The following is an 18577-nucleotide window of genomic DNA, read 5'->3' on the forward strand; positions in this document are numbered from 1 at the left end:
CGATCTTACCAATTGGCCTCGGAAGAAACAGCCGAGTAAGCTCGATGATGATGATGATAAGGAAACACACCTACAATAGTTAAATACTGCAACGAGGATGCATCTGACATGCTTGAAACTGTCGATTCATGGCCCACGTGATCCCTTCATCCTTGCTGATAGCTTTAGCATTCAAAATGCTACCTTCATGCGGACTAAACCCAGTCACATCCCAATTGAGCGAAAGCACCATTACATATAGGTATTAATGCATGCCGTTTGCAGCAGGACATGTCAGTGATGTCATGCTAATGACATTAAGGCTTTGTAGGTGGTGGCTAATTTAGGACGAAGGGTTGAGTAAATCTCCCGCTAAGGATGTACTGTACTGTGGTTCAGGGCACGCTGTCCCATAAGCCACTCAGTGCTCACCAATGAATCACACCAGATAACACATGCATGCACAGCATTACTGATTCACCTTGTTCCCCTTTTAATGCTTTTTATAAGTCCTTCATAAAAAGTTTTTTTTTTTTTTTTTTTTTAAAAGAGCATATAGCTAAGAAATAATCTTTACTGATTCTGGGGTTAAAGGTCCACAGTAGGAAAAGTCTACTTCCTGGATTGCAGGACTGGTTTCTCTGCAATAGTCCCTTTAAAATGAGCTGTGTGCTGACCACAACCTCTTGAGAGAAGACCTTTATGATATCGCTCTCTCTACACATACAAATTCATCTCCTGTGCTGGTCAAGCCCTGCAGGGCCTGAGACATTTAGGCCTTTTAATAGTGCACAGCCTCATCCCTAACGTAATTCTAAAAGGATTGCTCGGCATCTGCAGTCTAAGTGTGAAAGGTGGGTTAGGCCAAGACGAGCAGTCTTAACTGGAAGCTACAATATTAGGTTTGCAAAAGTAAATCTGTAGTAAAAAGGGAGTAGGACGACTGATGAAATGTGCAGCTATGTGTAAAAAAAGAAATAAAATGTGTGAGGAAGCACTCGGCATCACAGATCTTTAGTAACAAATTCTTTTATTATTACAACATTTCACGGTTTCCCATTTCTGGTAATGGTTTGTGGCAGAGTAACATGACTACTGGAACGCCTACTGTTGCAAACAAATGGAATCAATTGCCGGTATATATTTTTTCCCCTCCTCCAATACAATTCAGAGACAGGTTGCAACACAAAAGCTATCCCGATCACTCTGACAAAAAGGGCGTTACATTTACCGTAAATAAAAAGGTCCGTTTGAGCTTCTCCCCTATCTAGATGGAATCCATTACATTTTCAATCCTTGTGTACATGCAAAAGAAAAAAAAGAAAAAGTGACAGACACCAGTATCAACTTTTTGGGGCATTTACATTTTTGGCCAGCGTACAAACAAAGTTGTGCATTTCCCGAAAATTAGAATACGAAGAAACAAAAAAACAAAAAAGCTTGACGCCTTAACTTGGGCGCAAAAAGCAGCCACACAGGAAGTTGGGTGATGGGCGTGTGAGACAGTGATGGGCTTCCTGGGACGCAGGCCACGCCCCGTCCCTTAGGCCTCTCTGCTGCGTGCCAAGGCGGTGTTGAAGAAGAGACGTGCACCTTCTGCTGTTCCCCTCCTCCTCCTCCTCTTCTTACAAATCCTCATCATCATCATCATCATCATCAGGAAGATGAGTAAGAAGGTGGTTAAGGTGGTATTTGTTGAGGGGACGGGGCCGACCGGCCTGACGAAAGCATCATCCCTCCGCAAGCTGCGCAGCTTGGTTATTGTCGTCGTTTCATAAATTTCGGTTACAAAGTTATACAGCTAAAAAGAAGTGACTGAAAACAAGGCAATGCGGGAGGAAGGGTGGGGGGCAGTGTAGGGGGGGTGGGATGGGGGGGGGGGCGGGGAGGTGTACAGTGCATGACGGGAGGTCTTCACGACGTCTCTGCCTTCTCCTGTTCGATGGCTGTGGAAGGGAAGGAGATGTGAGATTCCTAAAATTAAGACCACACGGTGCCAAGCTCCCCCATTTTCTTACACAGGTGTCAGCAAAGAGCACAGAAAGAGTCAAGAGAAGAAAAGCAAGAAAAATGTTGTGCAGTGATGCAATGCCCCTCCCCAACAATTTTGAGCCTTACTTTCTTTTGTAGGCAGGGGATTCTTCTCCTGCGTCTCTGTCTTCTTCAGCTTGGTCTTGTCGAAGTTGGTCACCTCTGAGATATCGGGCTTGTCGCTCATTGTTGCAGGTAGTCTGTAAAAAAAAAAGAAAAAAGAAAAGGAAGCCCAGTCTTTAAAACAGAGACCACGTGACTGGTACCAATGCTGAAACTACAGGTAAGCCAGACCAACAGATTACATCAACATGCATTTCTCTAATGTATATTGATGAGGTTGTTATACAATGTGCAAGCAAAATCCAGAGAACGTGGTCCGCCCTGACTTTTTGATCAGGTTTAGGGCGTTGCCTAAAATCTCAGTGGCCCGAAGAGAGAGAAAAAAAAAAAGAATCTATCAGTTGTCCAGTTTAGACTACTTTTTCCCCCCCCTCTAATGTGCGTCCGCCTCCCTTTGTTCGCCTACGGAGCTACCCAGCGTGATTTGCCTGCCATCCGTCCCGTTATCCAACAGCCAGCCCGGGATACTGCACACAGGGGACACACAGGCTGCTCCAGACAATGAAGCCAGTCCAAATCCGACATTTACATAACAACAGGAGTTCTAATGCTGGGCTGACGGAGAGGGGAACAAAAAAAAAATTTAAAAAAAGAGATGGAGACCGCATGCTCACGTGCAAATATCGAATGAAAAAAATAAGGATGTAATCTAGGAGGTGAAATATTGATTTAGGAGTGTCTACTCAGGGGCTTTCCACATGGAAGGTGTGCACCATCCGCAATTCACTTGTCACGTACATCTCGCCTTGGGGTGCAATCTGAAGGAACCACCGCCCAGATTGGCGTTTTTTTTTTTGTGCACAGTCACGTTAGTCTGGAAATCCAAAGTTGAACTCCACTGCTTCAAAAAATATACCCACCAGACGTATTCATGCCTAAATAAAGCGCGTAACATCATATCATTTTAATAACGGAACCATACTGCTCGACCACAAACTGCAACAAAGGAAATGCGTGAATGTGTGCGCTTGAGACAAAGACATGCCACACGTGCCTGCCGTGCTGTCACAATTCGCTGAGTTATTCGCTACTCAATACAAAAAATATATATATACAAAAATATACAAAAATACAAACCGCATTCACTTAAAACTGGTATTCTCGTATATATTCTGTCCCTGGTTCATCCACTTGGCGCAACATGGTTTCTCTGCGCCTGGATCCCATTCCTCACATGAATCCTACTCTCTTCTAGCTGCAGGCAATAAAAGCTCAAACAATAGAAATTATTTGTTGCATGAAGCTTACCGATGCGTTGGCTGATGGCTGGATGGTCTCTGGTCAGTGCGTCGCAGCAGTAGTGGCGCGTCTTTGCGCAAGCGTTAGATATAGTCAGAAATATGCTAATGACATCTGACATCACCAGTTCCCATCCTCCGTATCTCCCCCTGCTGGAGAGACACGAGCCCTCCATCCTCATGCTGAAACCAAACACTAAAAAAAAAAAATAACTAAAAAGGAGCCTCATATTATCTGCCACAGGAAAGAAATGTAAAAAAAATAAAAATAAAAATGGATTTATTGTGTTTCTGTGCTCTGCTGTGGCCACGTCAATGACCTTTCATGTTATCGCTGTTTTATATCATACATGGCAGCCCTGAACTTCAGTTTACCATCTTTATAGCTGTTCTACTTCAAATGTATTATTAGTCCAATTGCACTTGATGTGAAAATGACTCTAGTTGACTTCAATGGCACCTTATTTCTCCTCATGACTTGTATCTGTCTGCACATTAATATAGAAAGAGCGCCCCCTGGTGGCAATGTAACATCCATCCTCAGTATATGCCTCAGCACATGAAGGCAATCCAGTGTGTATGAGTAGATGAAGTACAATTAAAAAGAAATAAATACTAGATTTGATCTTTTAAGACTGTGTGTGTACAGAACTGTGAATGTGCAAGCAGCTGCCCTAAAGTGCATCAAATAACTGCGTACCGCAACAAATCAAAATGTCTTTGTGCATCCACAATTGAGCCGTTTATCAAATTACTGAAAATTCATTAGAGGAGTTAAGTATTCAGATAGCAATTCATGTATAAATACTCTATTGCAAGTAAGAATCCTGCATTCAAACCCTAGTTTTACCCTTTTTGAGCCTCAAATAGGTATTAAACATTTTTTTAAGTAAAAATCCTGTCAGATAAATATAGTGGAAAATGTGTAAAGCAGCAGAAAATGGAAATACTTACAGTACAATACCTGAACATTTTTAAGTACAGTACTTTATTTATAAAAAAAGAAAAAAAAAAAAAAAAAAAAAGTACACTGCAATTGATCCAAACAAATCATTTCAACAGTTCTTAGGGTTTCAAATGATAAAAAAAAAAATAATCTTTACATAGTCCACTTCCTAAAATGTTCTGGGATTTTCTTTGGTTAACCCTCAGGATCAAACTCATTACCACGTGATAAGTCAAAGCCTTAAAGCCCTCAAAAAGGAGTTAAAAATGATACCATTTTATTAATCACATTTCTAATCAAACTTGTTGGGCATTCACTATAGATGGACGTTATGGAGTTGCATTATGGGAAGTGTAGTAGGCATCATTTTAGTCAAGGGTATCTCAAGTTTCTACTGCTGCGATCTAACAATTTAAATCAGTTTCCCACAAATCCCCCCCGACTAAATTGGTGTAATGTCCCTGTTAAATGTATTAAAAACAGGAAAACACAGAAGCATCTGTAAGCCATTGTCAAAGCTTTATTGTCAAAGAAACAGCTCTCAAGGGTTAACATAACAAAAAAAAGAGTTAAATCACACTTTTCCACCAAAAAACATTTTTAATTCACCTACAGGCAAACAGTGAAACCTGCCTCATTCAATACATAAGTGACCCGTTACAGCTGTGATGACAATTTCACTATTTTTTAAGACAAATTACGGTAGAAATCATAACACTATAACAAGCTTAGGGCTCAACTTGATTTCATGACCTTTTGGAACACGGGTAAAACACCCAACGAAACCTCGTAATATACACCTTTAAATCCCCAACAGACCTTGTCAGTACATTTTTTTTTCCTTTTAAGCACAATTATTAAAGGACAAGCTTGTCATACAGATGAGCCACCGATGGGTGACAGCAGCTTATGGTGGGAGAAATGGTGGCACATTCACGCGGCTCACTAATAAAGAAAAACAAAACTAAAAGTGAGTAAATTAAGTGTGTATCTTTCATTTGACTCCTGTTTGTGTCTGTGGTCAGATCAACACACTTCCACTGGCGCTGCAGATTTTAAACTGTGGCCTGATGATGGCACTAAGCAGAAACTTTTACAATCAAGCATTTAAGGGTTAGGCTATTTTTATTTTAATACTTTTAGCAGCTGTTAAAGCAAAACACTATACCACATTCTTAACTATTTTTATGATTTTATGAAGCCGAATGGGCCAAAATTATTTCTCATCACATGACATAGTGGAATGCTTCGTTTAACGCGAGTTCAATATGAGGTACAAATAATACACAGTTACATAATGGAGCCTTTGGTTAAAATGAAAGCCAGGCCTCGGGTGATCAAGGTCAGCTAGACTCAAACTGAAAATAAAAATAAAGAAATAAAAAAAAAAAATAAACATATCCATAAATACAAACTTGGTCTTCAGAGAAGGAAGTGAAATGTCGCTCTGTCTCCTGGGTGAAAATGTCAAACAATGTGTGGCCATGACATTTGAAACAGTCATACTGAGGTTGGCCAAAAACCATAAGGCCTCTTTTCGAGCCTATTCTGGAGGATATGTGGCAACCAAGTGCCAGCCAAGTGGCCCAAGGGGGTGAGGGGGTGTCAGGGAGAAGGCCGGGGGCCACCCTCTCTCATTCTTTACAAGGGTACGTGGCTGAAGAGGTAGGACACTGACTCGCCGTTGTGGGTTCTCCTGATCGCCTCCGCCAGGATCATGGAGATGTCGATGACCTGGAACAAGTCAAAACGGGGAGGAAAATAAAACCTTGTTCCTAAATATTTCACCTTTTCATTCTGTGCATTACATCTATTGAATGCCTAATCCAGTCCTCTGGCCAACAAGTGTTACGTGGCACATATTCAGGGGCAGAAGCCTGTGTAACTTTGGGTGTGGGTGTACCTGTATTTTGGGGCACGCCTTCATCTTCTCTTCCTGTGGGATGGTGTTGGTCACCACTACGGCCTCGAACGGGGCGCTGTTAATGCGAGAGATGGCGGGGCCCGAGAAGATGCCGTGTGTGAGGATGGCGTAAACCTTTACTGCGCCCGCATCAATCAGCCTAAAAGGAGAAATTAAAGCAGTTTGAAATGTATTAAAGAGAAAATGCTGAATTTATTCTACTTTATGTACAGTGGTGCTCATAAGTTTATGAACTCAGGCTAAATAAATAAAATGTTCTTCCTTAAAATACAGGGGGCAGAAGTAAGTACACCCCTATGTTAAATTCCCATAGAGGCAGGCAGATGTTTATTTTTAAAGGCCAGTTATTTCATGGATCCAGGATACTATGCATCCTGATAAAGTTCCCTTGGCCTTTGGAATTAAAATAGCCCCACATCATCACATAGCCTTCACCATACCTAGAGATTGGCATGGGGTACTTTCCATAAAATCATCTCTCAATGCAAATCAAACCAGCTATTAGGCTAACTGAAATAAAACCATGCGGCGGGCTCATGTTGATGTTTGAAAGTCTCTAGGTTTTGATATAAATGCAGATGGATAAACAGAATAAAAAAAAAAAAAAAAATTGATGATTTTCTAATATTGTATTGTATTGTCAATACAGAATGAAATATTCTGGAGCCTATTTTGCCGTCGATACTGCCGACATTGTCTTTGCTGTAATCAGATCAGTATGTTTATGTTTAACATGGTATTTCATTTTATCAATGGGAAACATACATTTGTCCAGACAAGGCTAGCAGCAGCAGCGCTGCGTCAGACACGTTTCTGGTGTGTAAAGACATAGAGAAAGCCCTGCAGCTGACACGCAACAGAAACGCCACGCAGCCAGTGTGTAACCGGCCTAAAGCCCAGCCACGGCCATCACACGTCACAGACAAAATGAAGAAAAAAAAAATAAAGAAAAAAGGTTGAAAGGACACTGACTTGTCGGCGGCGTGGCAGATGGTGCCACAGGTGTCGGCCATGTCGTCCACCATGATGGCCACGCGGTCCTTGACGTCGCCCACCAGCACCATGCGGTCCACTTCGTTGGCCTTCTTCCGCTCTTTGTGGATGAGCGCGAAGTCCACGTTCAGACGGTCCGCGATGGACGTCACGCTGGACAGAGGAACAGGAAGAGAGGCCCGTTAGATGCCTTGAACTGCTCGTCAAACAATGGCGGCAATGACCTGGAGCTCGCCTTCAAAAATGGTATAAACCAAGCAGTGATCGGAAGAAACTTCCGCACGTTAACAAGGTTTTTGCGGGCATCTCCGAATATGAACACCACTGTTGAGGAGCTCAGAGTCCAACGACTCACAGTGACATCATTGTGTCCCTAAAAATCTCACTGCATCTTACCGCTTCGCTCCGCCGGCATCTGGGGACACGATGATACAGTTTTTCCACTCTGGAATATTTTCTCTGATCCACTGCAGGACAGCGGGCTCTGCGTAAAGGTTGTCCACGGCGATGTCAAAAAAGCCCTGTGAAGAAAGACAACGGCGTGAAGCTCCTTATAAAAAAAACAAAAAAACAACAACACATTTTTAGGTTTAAAAAACAGTCAGTCCAGGAATACACACCGCGTGTGTCACAAATCCACTTTCAATAATATGAAAACATTATACCGCCTTCCCTCGTTTTAACCCTTGTGTTGACTTTGGGTCAAATTGACCCGTTTTCAAGGTTTGTTTTATATCAGAAAATATGGGACGTAGAAATAAGCGCTGAAAATGTGTAGAAGAAAAATTTTACAATTTAAAAAACGTTGGAAAAAGCAAAAACTAAACTGTGGAAGACAACACAAGCTTTAAGAAACTAACCCCCCCCCCCCGTCTGTACTGGTCATTACAACAGAGGCTAGTTTTCTTCCTCTAGGCCCCAAGAGATGTTAAATACCTATGCCGTTTCCTGGGATAGTCCGCCCCTGAACCACGAGGCCATGTCATAAAATAATACATCACCGGACATCAGTGTGGACCGTACGGAGTTGAAATTTGTAAAGACACAGAGAGCCAAGTGAGAGTAGTAGTAGAACTACTAATTCTACTACAAGGACTACCATTACTGAAGTGCTAGCAGTTAATAATGTCAATCAGTGCGAGTGTTTGGGGCAAATTTACGTTCTCCTCCTTTCCACTCGTTCATACCCACTATTCTGTCTCCACCGCCTCTGCTGAAGCATCGCTAAGCTAAGCTAGCACTTCCAACGGGCTCTTAAACCTCCATTTAGGTCGGTGAAGGCGGGACAACGCAAAATAATTCACACAAACTGACGTTCTTCAGGGCCATTGATTGAAACGAAAGCTAGCAGCAGTTTGTTACACAAGCTCTCAATGAACTGCAGACGTGAAGACACACTGCGAAGCCGTGCACTGACCTGGATCTGTGAGGCGTGGAGGTCCATCGTGATGATGTGGTCGGCGCCGGCCACGGACAACATGTTCGCCACCAGCTTGGCTGATATGGGTGCTCGGCTCTGGGACAAGCATCAAGACACATTCGCTTGAGGTAAGTAAGTAGGAAAGAAATATTGGAACTTTAAAAATACTGGAAGGTTTATCCTCTTCTTTTTTTTTTTTTTTTTTTTGCCCTTTTCTTCTTGTCAAAATAAAATTTTATGTGGAATTCAAACTTGATTTTTCAACTCCCAGTTATCTTAAGTCTTACGGGACAGCCTCGTAAGCCTTTTTTTTTTTTTTCAAGCACAATGCTGTGAGCTTTGTCTTACTGAAAGACGCTTTGTCATGACTTTACCGGTGACCTTTCCATTGCAGCCTTAAAAAATAAAAAATAAAAAAATACTAATCACAGGCTCGTTCACTCAAAGAAAGCCAACGCGACGTAGATGTACACGTCAGGCGACGGGCTTCAGGGCTTGTTGACAAAACACTTGACTACCCTCTGATGGGGGCTGAGCTTGTGATCGTGAGAGTGCCTCAGAGAAAAAGCCGTTTGGAGATTCAGGCTGACTAGACTCTTACTGCAACCCGATGAACTGAGCCTGAAGCATCAGTGATAAGAAATTCCCCCTTTTTTTTATTTAAAAATGACTAAACAATAATGACAGGAGAATGAAATGTGAATAATAAAATAACAGTCCTGCAGGAAGCCTGAACACTTCTCCTGTAGCCCCTCAAGGCAACATGTGGATAAGGTCCACCCTCACATGTCCCACCCTCACGTGAGTAGGCTTGTCTGCAGGGGGAGGGGCCGACTAGTGGAGCTCTCTTGTTGCGTCATACGGACCTGATGTGCTTTTGTAGTTACACAAACAACCGAGGCAACTCGTGATAATAATTTACAAGACGAGCAGGTTGCGTGAAGCAGTTTCTCGGATCGGCTGGAATGCCTGATGGGTCAATTCTTCTTAGATCTTCCGAGCAGAACGCGGCTAAAATGGCAAATCGGAGCGCCGGAGCAAAAAACATTGTGTACGTGCGAGTTTTCCCCATTAATACACCACCGCAACATTAGGTAACATTTCAATCTGTATGGCTACAGAGGGGATACTAACTATCATTTATAGGAAGGACATTTTTTCAGTGTTGCTACTATCATTACTAGTCTTAGTTCTATTAACTTCACTAGAATTGCCACTGTTCATCATACCAACTACCATAATTATTATGAATCCTATTTCTGTATACAGTGGTGCTCTTAAGTTTATGAACCCATGCTAAAGTTGACTAAAAAATAAATAATAAAAAAAATAAAGAAAAAAACCTTTAAGGACACCAATTTTCTTTGCGAATGAATAAAGTATCGTAAATAAATAAATGTTCTTCCTTAAAATACAGGGGGCAGAAGTCAGTACACCCCTATGTGAAATTCCCATAGAGTCAGGCAGATTTTTAAAGGCCAGTTATTTCATGGATCCAGGATACTATGCATCCTGATAAAGTTCCCTTGGCCTTTGGAATTAAAAATAGCCCCACATCATCACATAGCCTTCACCATACCTAGAGATTGGCATGGTTTTATGTCGGCTAGCCTAATAGCTGGTTTGATTTGCATTGAAAGATGATTTTATGGAAAGCACCCCATGCCAATCTCTAGGTATGGTGAAGGGTATGTGATGATGTGGGGCTATTTTAATTCCAAAGGCCAAGGGAACTTTATCAGGATGCATAGTATCCTGGATCCATGAAATAACTGGCCTTTAAAAATAAAAATCTGCCTGCCTCTATGGGAATTTAACATAGGGGTGTGTATACTTACGTTATACTATGTTAAGGAAGAACATTTAATAATTTACGATACGTTATTCATTCACAAAGAAAATTGGTGTCCTTAAAGTTCGGATTTTCCCCTTCCTTTTTTTTTTTCTTTTTTATTAAGATCAATTTCCAAAAGATGATTTTTTTTATTCCTCTTTAGCATGGGTTCATAAACTTATGAGCACCACCAAGAGCCAGAGTCTGCCTCTTAAAGTCGTTGTAAATTATAGAGCGTGGTCTAGACCTACTCTACCTGTAAAGTGCCCTGAGATAACTTTGGTTATGATTTGACACTATACATACAATTTAAATTGAATTGTTTATTAAAGTACAGTATCTGTCAGCAATTATACCTTCAATGAAGACATTTGATATTTTTACAACTATGTTTTACTCAGTGGGGAGTAAATTATAGTGTTATGAATAATTTATTAGAGGTTCATAAATGCTAAGATAGGGGAGGTTTAAGTAAAGTGTTACCCATGCATGCATATACTCATCATTCTGATCCAATAAAAAAAAAAAAAGAAAAAAAAAGGTTGAAGTGGGTAAGCAAGTCTTTTGTAGTATTCTCGTATCATAGGAATGAAACATTTAACGATACGATTTGTGTCGGAGTTATGGTGTGTGTGTGTGTGTGTGTGTGTGTCTACCTTGTCCTTTTTGTCCTGCCGGGCGTAGGGGAAGCAGGGGATGACTGCGGTCACACGGGACGAGGAGGCAATCTTGCAGGCGTTAATCATGATGAGCAGCTCCATCAGGTTGTCGTTGATTTCGCCGCAGCCGCTCTGCACGATGTACACGTCCTCGCCGCGCACGCTTTCCCCGATCTCCACGCTGTTTGAGCGACAAAAGAGGGAAACGCGTCAGCTTTAGGGGTTGTACTAACAACAAGCAATGACAAGTTGTTGGCCACCATTAAACCATCTCTAGACAGCAGTATTAAGATGTTGTAATAAAGCCTTTCCAGGTTATCATTCCGTTTAGTATAAGAGCCAATGAGATACCTATGAGTTCTAAGTGTTGACCCACAGTAAAGTTATGTATGACACATCTGCCTTGAAGGTTAAGAAACAAGTTTGGGCCGAGTCCCTCTCCTCATCTGAGGATGTTTGAAGAAAAAGAGAGAGAAAAAAAGAAAAAATGAAAAAAAAGAACTTAAACTGCGCTGCAACAGACACTGAAGCAGGCAGCACGTGTGTGAAAGCATTCCTCTGTGGTGGGTGGGGGGGGAATGACCAGGCCCTGGTCATGTGATGTGTACAGTTGTGAAGAGTGAGAGTGTGTGCAGTCACAAGGCCCGTTTTTTCTTTTTTTTTTTTTTTTCAAAAAGAGGCCAGCCCTTACAAAAGGTAGTAAACCTCTGCAGATAAAGCTGCCACTCACATTGTTTAAACTCACCGCCTACTAAAGCCATACTCGCAACCAAAAGGTAACAATGGGGCTAATTAGTTGATAATTTGGACATAACCGGGAATGCCTCGATTTAAAAAGATGATTTTCCTCATCTATGAATCTATCGAATTATTCACTCAATCCATTAATAAAAGTGAAAAAGCGTCAATGACAGTTTTCCCAGAGTCCAAGGGGACATCTCCGACCACCAGTCCAAAACCCCATACTGATCACATTAGCCACAAAGGCAGCAAATCCTCCTAAAACTTGATAAGCAAGTGTTAAGCAAGCAATTTCTTTCCAGTCAATAAACTAAATGATCGTCCGCCGTTTAAGCTCCATCTAAAAACATCAGCTATAGGGCCATCTTCAGTTCTGGTACCAATAACACCATTTAGTAAAATGTTTAAGTTGCCGCACAAGACATTCAAATCCTAAAAAGATTACTCTCTAAATCGGAGTCCATTTCTTCAAAGAAACCCTAAACAAGAGTACCAATCGGATCACAAGTCAATAGCAACTTTCTCTGTGCCACGGACACATTTTGGTCAGTGCAAAGAAAGTATTACGGTTCAATAACTAGCCCTAAGATAAGCCAATATTCTATTCTAGACCTGAAAAAAAAAAAAGCATTAAATGTTCAAACTGTATGTTGAAGCATTCAGGATGAACAGCCACCTTGAGAAAAACATTTTCTTGCCGCAGAGGCTTAAATTAACAGCAGTCAAGGTGACACAACGTGGGAACAAAACAGAAAACAAAAAAAAAAGGGATGTCTTCAATACATACATCACCAATGTGGGCTCTTTTTTTTTTTTTTGATATTCTAAATCTTCCTGAATGTACTGCATTTATCAGTTTATATACAAAGAGGACCCGAGCAAACAACAGTGTCAACAGAATCTTTATTTGGACATTTCTCCCTGTGCAAACGAACAGCACGTCCTTCCAAGGAATGCACTCCCTCTGCGTGGGTCCCTTGACCTCTGAGAATCACCTGGCAAAACCCGGGTCGGAGCTGTGAGAAGAGCCGTCATTAGCGTATCGTTCTCACCTCTCTGTTAGTCTGCGAGGATGAGAAAATAATCTTTGTTTTGCATGTCGCCCAAACAGCTGCGTTCCCTAGAGAGAACCCTGAGCACGGATAATCAGAGTTTTCCCTGGATTTTTGGAGTTGTGGGTGGAAACATTACCAGCAGGGAGGGGATAAAAAAAAAAGCTGGAAAGCACTCTGCAGTTTCATGCAAATGAAAGATTACAAAACAAACACGCTGTTTGGTGGATGCTGATGATTTTATCCAGAGTGCATTGCAATACACTGAGTGCATCAGTGAGTGACCACAGCAGGAATTAAACTGGATCAGAAGAAGAAAAACACCACTAATGCAGTGCATGGTTTCCTATTACTCAATCAAAGAGCATAACATGCACTTAGATGAGATAGTTAGAACAGCACAAACACATTCAAATAGCTGCAGCCTCGGATAAACGGCGTTGTGATGAGATCAGGTCAAGAAAGTTGAGCAAACAAGCCATTCGCTAGAAAGTTCGTCCTGCAGAGGTTTAAAAAACAAGCTACATGCGGTTATAAATGACTGCTCACGGCCAGGCAGTACAATTATTAAGTATAATAATTGACTATGCTTATATTAAACGAGGCTAACTGCTAGCGTGCAGTCAGTAATTCAACTAATGGTTAGCTTGGCTGCTTTGAAAATGAGCCTAAACTAACTGCATGTGACTTAGCTTCCCTTGCAAAACAGGCAGTAATGAGAGCTACCTATACATATCTTTATTCTTAAATAACTGCAACTTAGTTTAGAGACAATATTTGACATTTAATACCTCTGTCTAAGTTACTATTGCTAATTTTGTCAGATGCTTGTAACTGCAGTGAGCCACGTCATTGTCTGTAGTAAGCCATGTAAAATAAATCCATGTTAAATGACAGCAAGCGAGCCCGCTTACTATGCTTCTTTTCGGCAGAAATTGGGCAACATTTGTGCCTAACCCTAAACCACAGCGTTTAAAGAGGTGTACCGTCGCCTGTGTCCATTTGTAACCACATCAACACGTAACAGTATTCATCCTATATTAGAAATTATTTGATTTAACGTTAGCTAGGAGAAGACTTTCAGGTGTCTTGTCACGTAACATTCGGACTGTGCTCTAAATGCTTAGCTAGTTAACATTTTAACGGGGTAATTAAACAAGAGCTAGCAAGCTAGCTACTCTCACTCCTATAAATATGGGCTTTTCTACCAAGTTTAGCTAGACTTAAACGAGGGACTTGGGGGAAGACTTTGCAATACATGTACACAATCTGGCCTGGTACTTTGTGCCTCCTCCATAACGTTAATCACCCATCACACGGGAAACCTACGTAACGTTAGCGTGATATTTTACGTAATTTCTAAACTTCTCTGGTTCTGTCAGTCCGCTTTATTTGAACAAATAGCTAGCTAAAAACCCAACTACTATGATTAAATGTTAAAGTTAACGGTAAAGCTGTCCGATAAAGGACGCACATATGCTCGCTTGCTAGCCTGGTGTGTTTACATGCGGCTAGACTTTCCAGCTGAATAGTAAACTATTGTTAGCTTCAAGCTAACCTACCCACATGTGGTACCAAGGCTGGAGCAACATGAGAAGCTATCCGCTACAGCAACACAAACGTGCATCTCGTGCTAATGTCAAAAGTCAAGAGAATAATAAGCGTCGTCTACACATTAAAATTGTACTCGCCATGTCTCCTGATTGCTGAATTTTTTCGTTATGACTTTCCCCAGCTCTAGTCCCAGTCGATCAGCCACTTTCTGGGACAGGTCGTGGTGGGAGCTCCCGCTAAAAAGCACGATGTTAGGCATGTCCGTAAACCGCTGCCGTTTGCTTAAAAAGGAAAAGAAAGGAGAGTAAAAAAAAAAATACAACAGGTAGACCCACTCAAGGGTTATGAAAATGGAAAAATAGCGTGCTAACGTTGCAGCCTTAGCATTGCAATGGTTCAGCACTGGGGTGGCGAGCAGAGAGGGAATTTCAGGTCAGTATTTGCATAGTAGAAGGGAAGTGCCCTGCTCTCATTGGTCAGTGTAGTGCTGCCTTCAGACACACGTACACTTATTACGCTGCTGTATTATTTATCAAACATACAAATGCCTATTATTATTCTAAAAATGTGCTTTTAACTTGGTGTTTTACTTATTTTTTATTACTAACTTATCTTATTTTCCCTGATGATGCTCTGTTTTATTATTTTATGTTAGATGTTTTTTACTTGACTGTTTTCATCCTGTTTCTCTAAAGCACTTTGTAACGTTATTTTGAAAATGTGCTTGTAATTAAATAATTTTTAATTAAAAATAAAAATGATTTTGTTGGAGAACAATTGCAGTGCTTATCCAAAACTAATTTGTTTGTATTTCTTTTATTATTATTAATTTTTGCTTAGTCTTTCATAATCATAAACAACTTGTTTGAATGTTTCAACTTGTGCTTTTGGAAATAATGTGAATTCTTTTTTTTATCATTGTCTGGCATTTTAGAGAGGAGAAGGTCACCTGATAGCTGATGCTTTGGACACTTGTGATATTGGGTCTGGTTTGTGGTTTGTTATTAGATTTTCCACTCAGGCAAAAGTCAGCTGAGACTTGAAGCCCCTCTTACAGCATGTCTTTTTCATTTCAGTGGTGACATACCTTCTAGCATCATTGCTGTCATGTGCTGCTAGGCAGCACGTTTACTGTTCTTCAGATCCAGTTCAGGCCAGAAAGTGGAGGAATTGTATTGGAGATGTCCTATAAAAAAACAAGCAGTTTTTTTTATTTTTTTTCAGATGAGATAAAGGTTAAGCAGCTGCCCTGTCTTTCTAAAAATTCCAAGAATGTAACTACAACCAGCACTACTGATTTATACATGCATTGTGCTAACATGGACTTTGAGTAATCATTTCACTGAAGTGACAGAAGCAGAAAGATGCCAAAACTGCTTAGGTATCCGTCGGTCTGATAATCAGATTTTGCAACATCAGTTAGATCTGTCAGGAATTAAGGAGAGATACCGCACTTTAAAAGTCTTCACAAGTGATAAGAGAATCTGTTAATTGTGAGGATATCTGGTGAATGGATTTTGCCCAGACGGCTTGTTATTGATGTGAAAAGTTCCTGAAAAAGCACAAAAAGTTCCCCAATCCTGACCTTTTTTTTTTTTTTTGAAAAAAAAAAATAACACAACTACAGATTGATGTATTTTTCAGAAATATATTTTATAGATGTCAGAGATGAAATGTCCAAAGCGTAGGTCCCAAAGAAAGGTAACATTTTTCATCAATAGAGACAAACAACAACAAAAATAACACTTTTTTTACCATTTACATGTAAACCAAGAATTGCTCTTGAGCCACAGTGGTTATAGAACTGGCCGAGGTGGGTGTGACAATCAAACGACGATGCCCTTTTTACCCCCCAAACCTTTCTCAACTGATATCTGCCTTTTCTCTACTATATTAGTGCCTGCTCAAAAACCTTTGAAAGAGGAACATTCTTTGGGAGTCTTTTTTTTTATTTGTTAAAGGTGTGGATGTAGCAGAGGTTTGGCAGAGCATGTTTCTCTTTAACAAAGTCCATACATGTTGTAAGTGCTGAGTCATGTTAAAATCACTTATTGGAAATCATATTCAGTAAGAACAATATCAAATGTTCCGCAGTGGAGTTATTCGGACAAAGTCTTTTGAATTGTTTGCACACCAGAGAGGAAGAAAACCGTCCTTGCCTGGTGCTCTCGTGGGAGTTGCCAGGGGAGGTTGTTTTTATTTATTTATTTATTTAAAGTCCTCCAGTGTTCTTCTTCTATTGTGCAAATACATTTTTGTTACATAGACAAGCAGGCATGCTGACTCACAAACCATGCAAAGAGTTAAAGTTGGCGCGAGCAGATGGCAATAACAACAAAAAAAATAGTATTAAAGTTTCTACAAAAAAAAATAAAAATAAAAATAAAAAATAAAAATTAAGCCGAATTAAAAGAGTAACAAGTGGAATGTTTGTTAGGCATGTAATAATATCAACTTAATCTCAATTCTTTTTACAAGTTTATGAAATGATTTCAACTTAAAAAAAAAAACATGATAGTTGTTGAATCGGGTGGAACAGAGCTGTTGACGGGGGGTAATTTGAACGTAGTGTGATCTGCTACTGGTTTCAGATCAGGTGAAGGGAAGAAGGAGACACTGATGTTACGGACAGTCAAACATGATAGGGCAACACATGCTCAGAACAGACATTTTTTTAAATTATCGGCTGATGTTTCGAAAACTAGTTAAAATCCCCCCCAACCCCCCCCACCCCCTGCCTCCACCCCTGTGTCCCCTCCTTTTCTTTACCCGCCAAAGGAGAAGCTCAGCTAGCTACATAAGACGGCCTCCAAACGTCTTTCTGGATGTGTGGTGTTGTCACAGTCGAAAGGTAAGTGCATTAATCGCCCATGCACAAGAGGGAAATGTATCAATTAGGCAACAAAGTGATCAAACGTTTTACTCTGAAGGTGTTCAGAAGTCAATCGCAGTGCCGCGGAATGTAGCACATATTCCACGTGAGGGCAACTTGAAAACAGTGCAGTCGATGAGGAGTTAGCCTAAATATGCCGCTCTTTCTAAAAGTTTATGTAGTGATATCATACACCGTAGCCTACTGTTTTTTTTTCGCTCACAATATCATAGCTGTCATTAGTTAGAGTACATTTATACATTTTCCATATACAAATCTCCTATAAACAGTACATGTTAAAAATACACAATTGATGAAAATGCAGAAAGGCCAAGAGCGCCGTAGAAAGAAAGAAAGAAAGAAAGAAAGAAAGAAAGTGTTGCTCCTTATGTTTGATAAATACGAGAAAGAACAGTGAATGTATGTGAATGGCAGCCCTATAACTATCCAGAAAACGGATAAAAACACGGAACAAAATCTATGGATGAAAAAAGTTAGAAAAATAATCTTATACAATAAAAGACAAAAAAGTGGACACGCTTACCAAACACATTTTTGATATTGTAAATTGACAACTTGATGTGGAAATCAAACACGTAGATACAAACGGGCAATATCTCGACGACTGCCTCTCCAAATATATTCAATTCAATGTACAAGACTAAATGTTTAGCTCACACTGGCAACCAAGGTAGTAAAACGCGGGAGGCCGATCGGCACACGTAAAGAAATGCTCACTTGATGTGTGAAGAATAAATTAGTAAACATTGAACTGGGTAACTGGGAGCCTTATCTGAAAGGACCGATGCGAGAAATGTTTGTGGACTTGCCAGCTAAGTGGAGTGAAAGTACTACTGTATATGCAAACTCATGCTTTGGCTTTTCCTTGCTTGGCTTTCTCTTTTTGGATAACATTCAAAAATCTTGCAAAAATGTGTGATCTCTCTGCTCGTATGCATGCTTTATGTGTTTCCAAAGCAATGACTTCAGTTAAAGGGAAGCTACATCAAAGGCTAAACCTTTTTTTTCCTTCTTTTTTTGGGGACAGTTTTCAATCGGATTTACTTGTTTGAAGGTCTCCATGTTTGCACCGTTTTTCTACTGAAGCTGGCAACTACCTTTACAAAGCGTTTTTTTTTTTTTTTTTATTCCTTTTTTTTTTTTTTTTTTACAGAAAAATAGATCCATCCAAAAAGTAAAGTTAACTCTTT

General features: G+C 40.5%; 2 protein-coding genes across 2 annotated transcripts; both read right to left on the reverse strand.

The window, feature by feature from the left end:
- Positions 1 to 992: 992 nt before the first annotated feature.
- Positions 993 to 3526, reverse strand: LOC120554131 (thymosin beta-12). The gene is made up of 3 exons (XM_039792759.1): positions 3382 to 3526; positions 2098 to 2210; positions 993 to 1925 (listed from the first exon to the last, which is right to left on the reverse strand). Exons 2-3 carry the CDS (start codon positions 2195 to 2197, stop codon positions 1894 to 1896), a joined length of 132 nt encoding a protein of 43 aa, XP_039648693.1. The 5' UTR covers positions 2198 to 2210; positions 3382 to 3526; the 3' UTR covers positions 993 to 1893.
- Positions 3527 to 4817: 1291 nt separating this feature from the next.
- LOC120554132 (ribose-phosphate pyrophosphokinase 2) lies at positions 4818 to 14932 on the reverse strand. The gene is made up of 7 exons (XM_039792761.1): positions 14632 to 14932; positions 11145 to 11328; positions 8652 to 8750; positions 7631 to 7755; positions 7214 to 7387; positions 6221 to 6380; positions 4818 to 6051 (listed from the first exon to the last, which is right to left on the reverse strand). The coding sequence occupies exons 1-7, from the start codon at positions 14751 to 14753 to the stop codon at positions 5959 to 5961; spliced, it is 957 nt and encodes a 318-aa protein (XP_039648695.1). The 5' UTR covers positions 14754 to 14932; the 3' UTR covers positions 4818 to 5958.
- Positions 14933 to 18577: the final 3645 nt, after the last annotated feature.

Source organism: Perca fluviatilis, chromosome 24, assembly GCF_010015445.1.
Source record: "Perca fluviatilis chromosome 24, GENO_Pfluv_1.0, whole genome shotgun sequence".
Classification (NCBI taxonomy): Eukaryota; Metazoa; Chordata; class Actinopteri; order Perciformes; family Percidae; genus Perca; species Perca fluviatilis.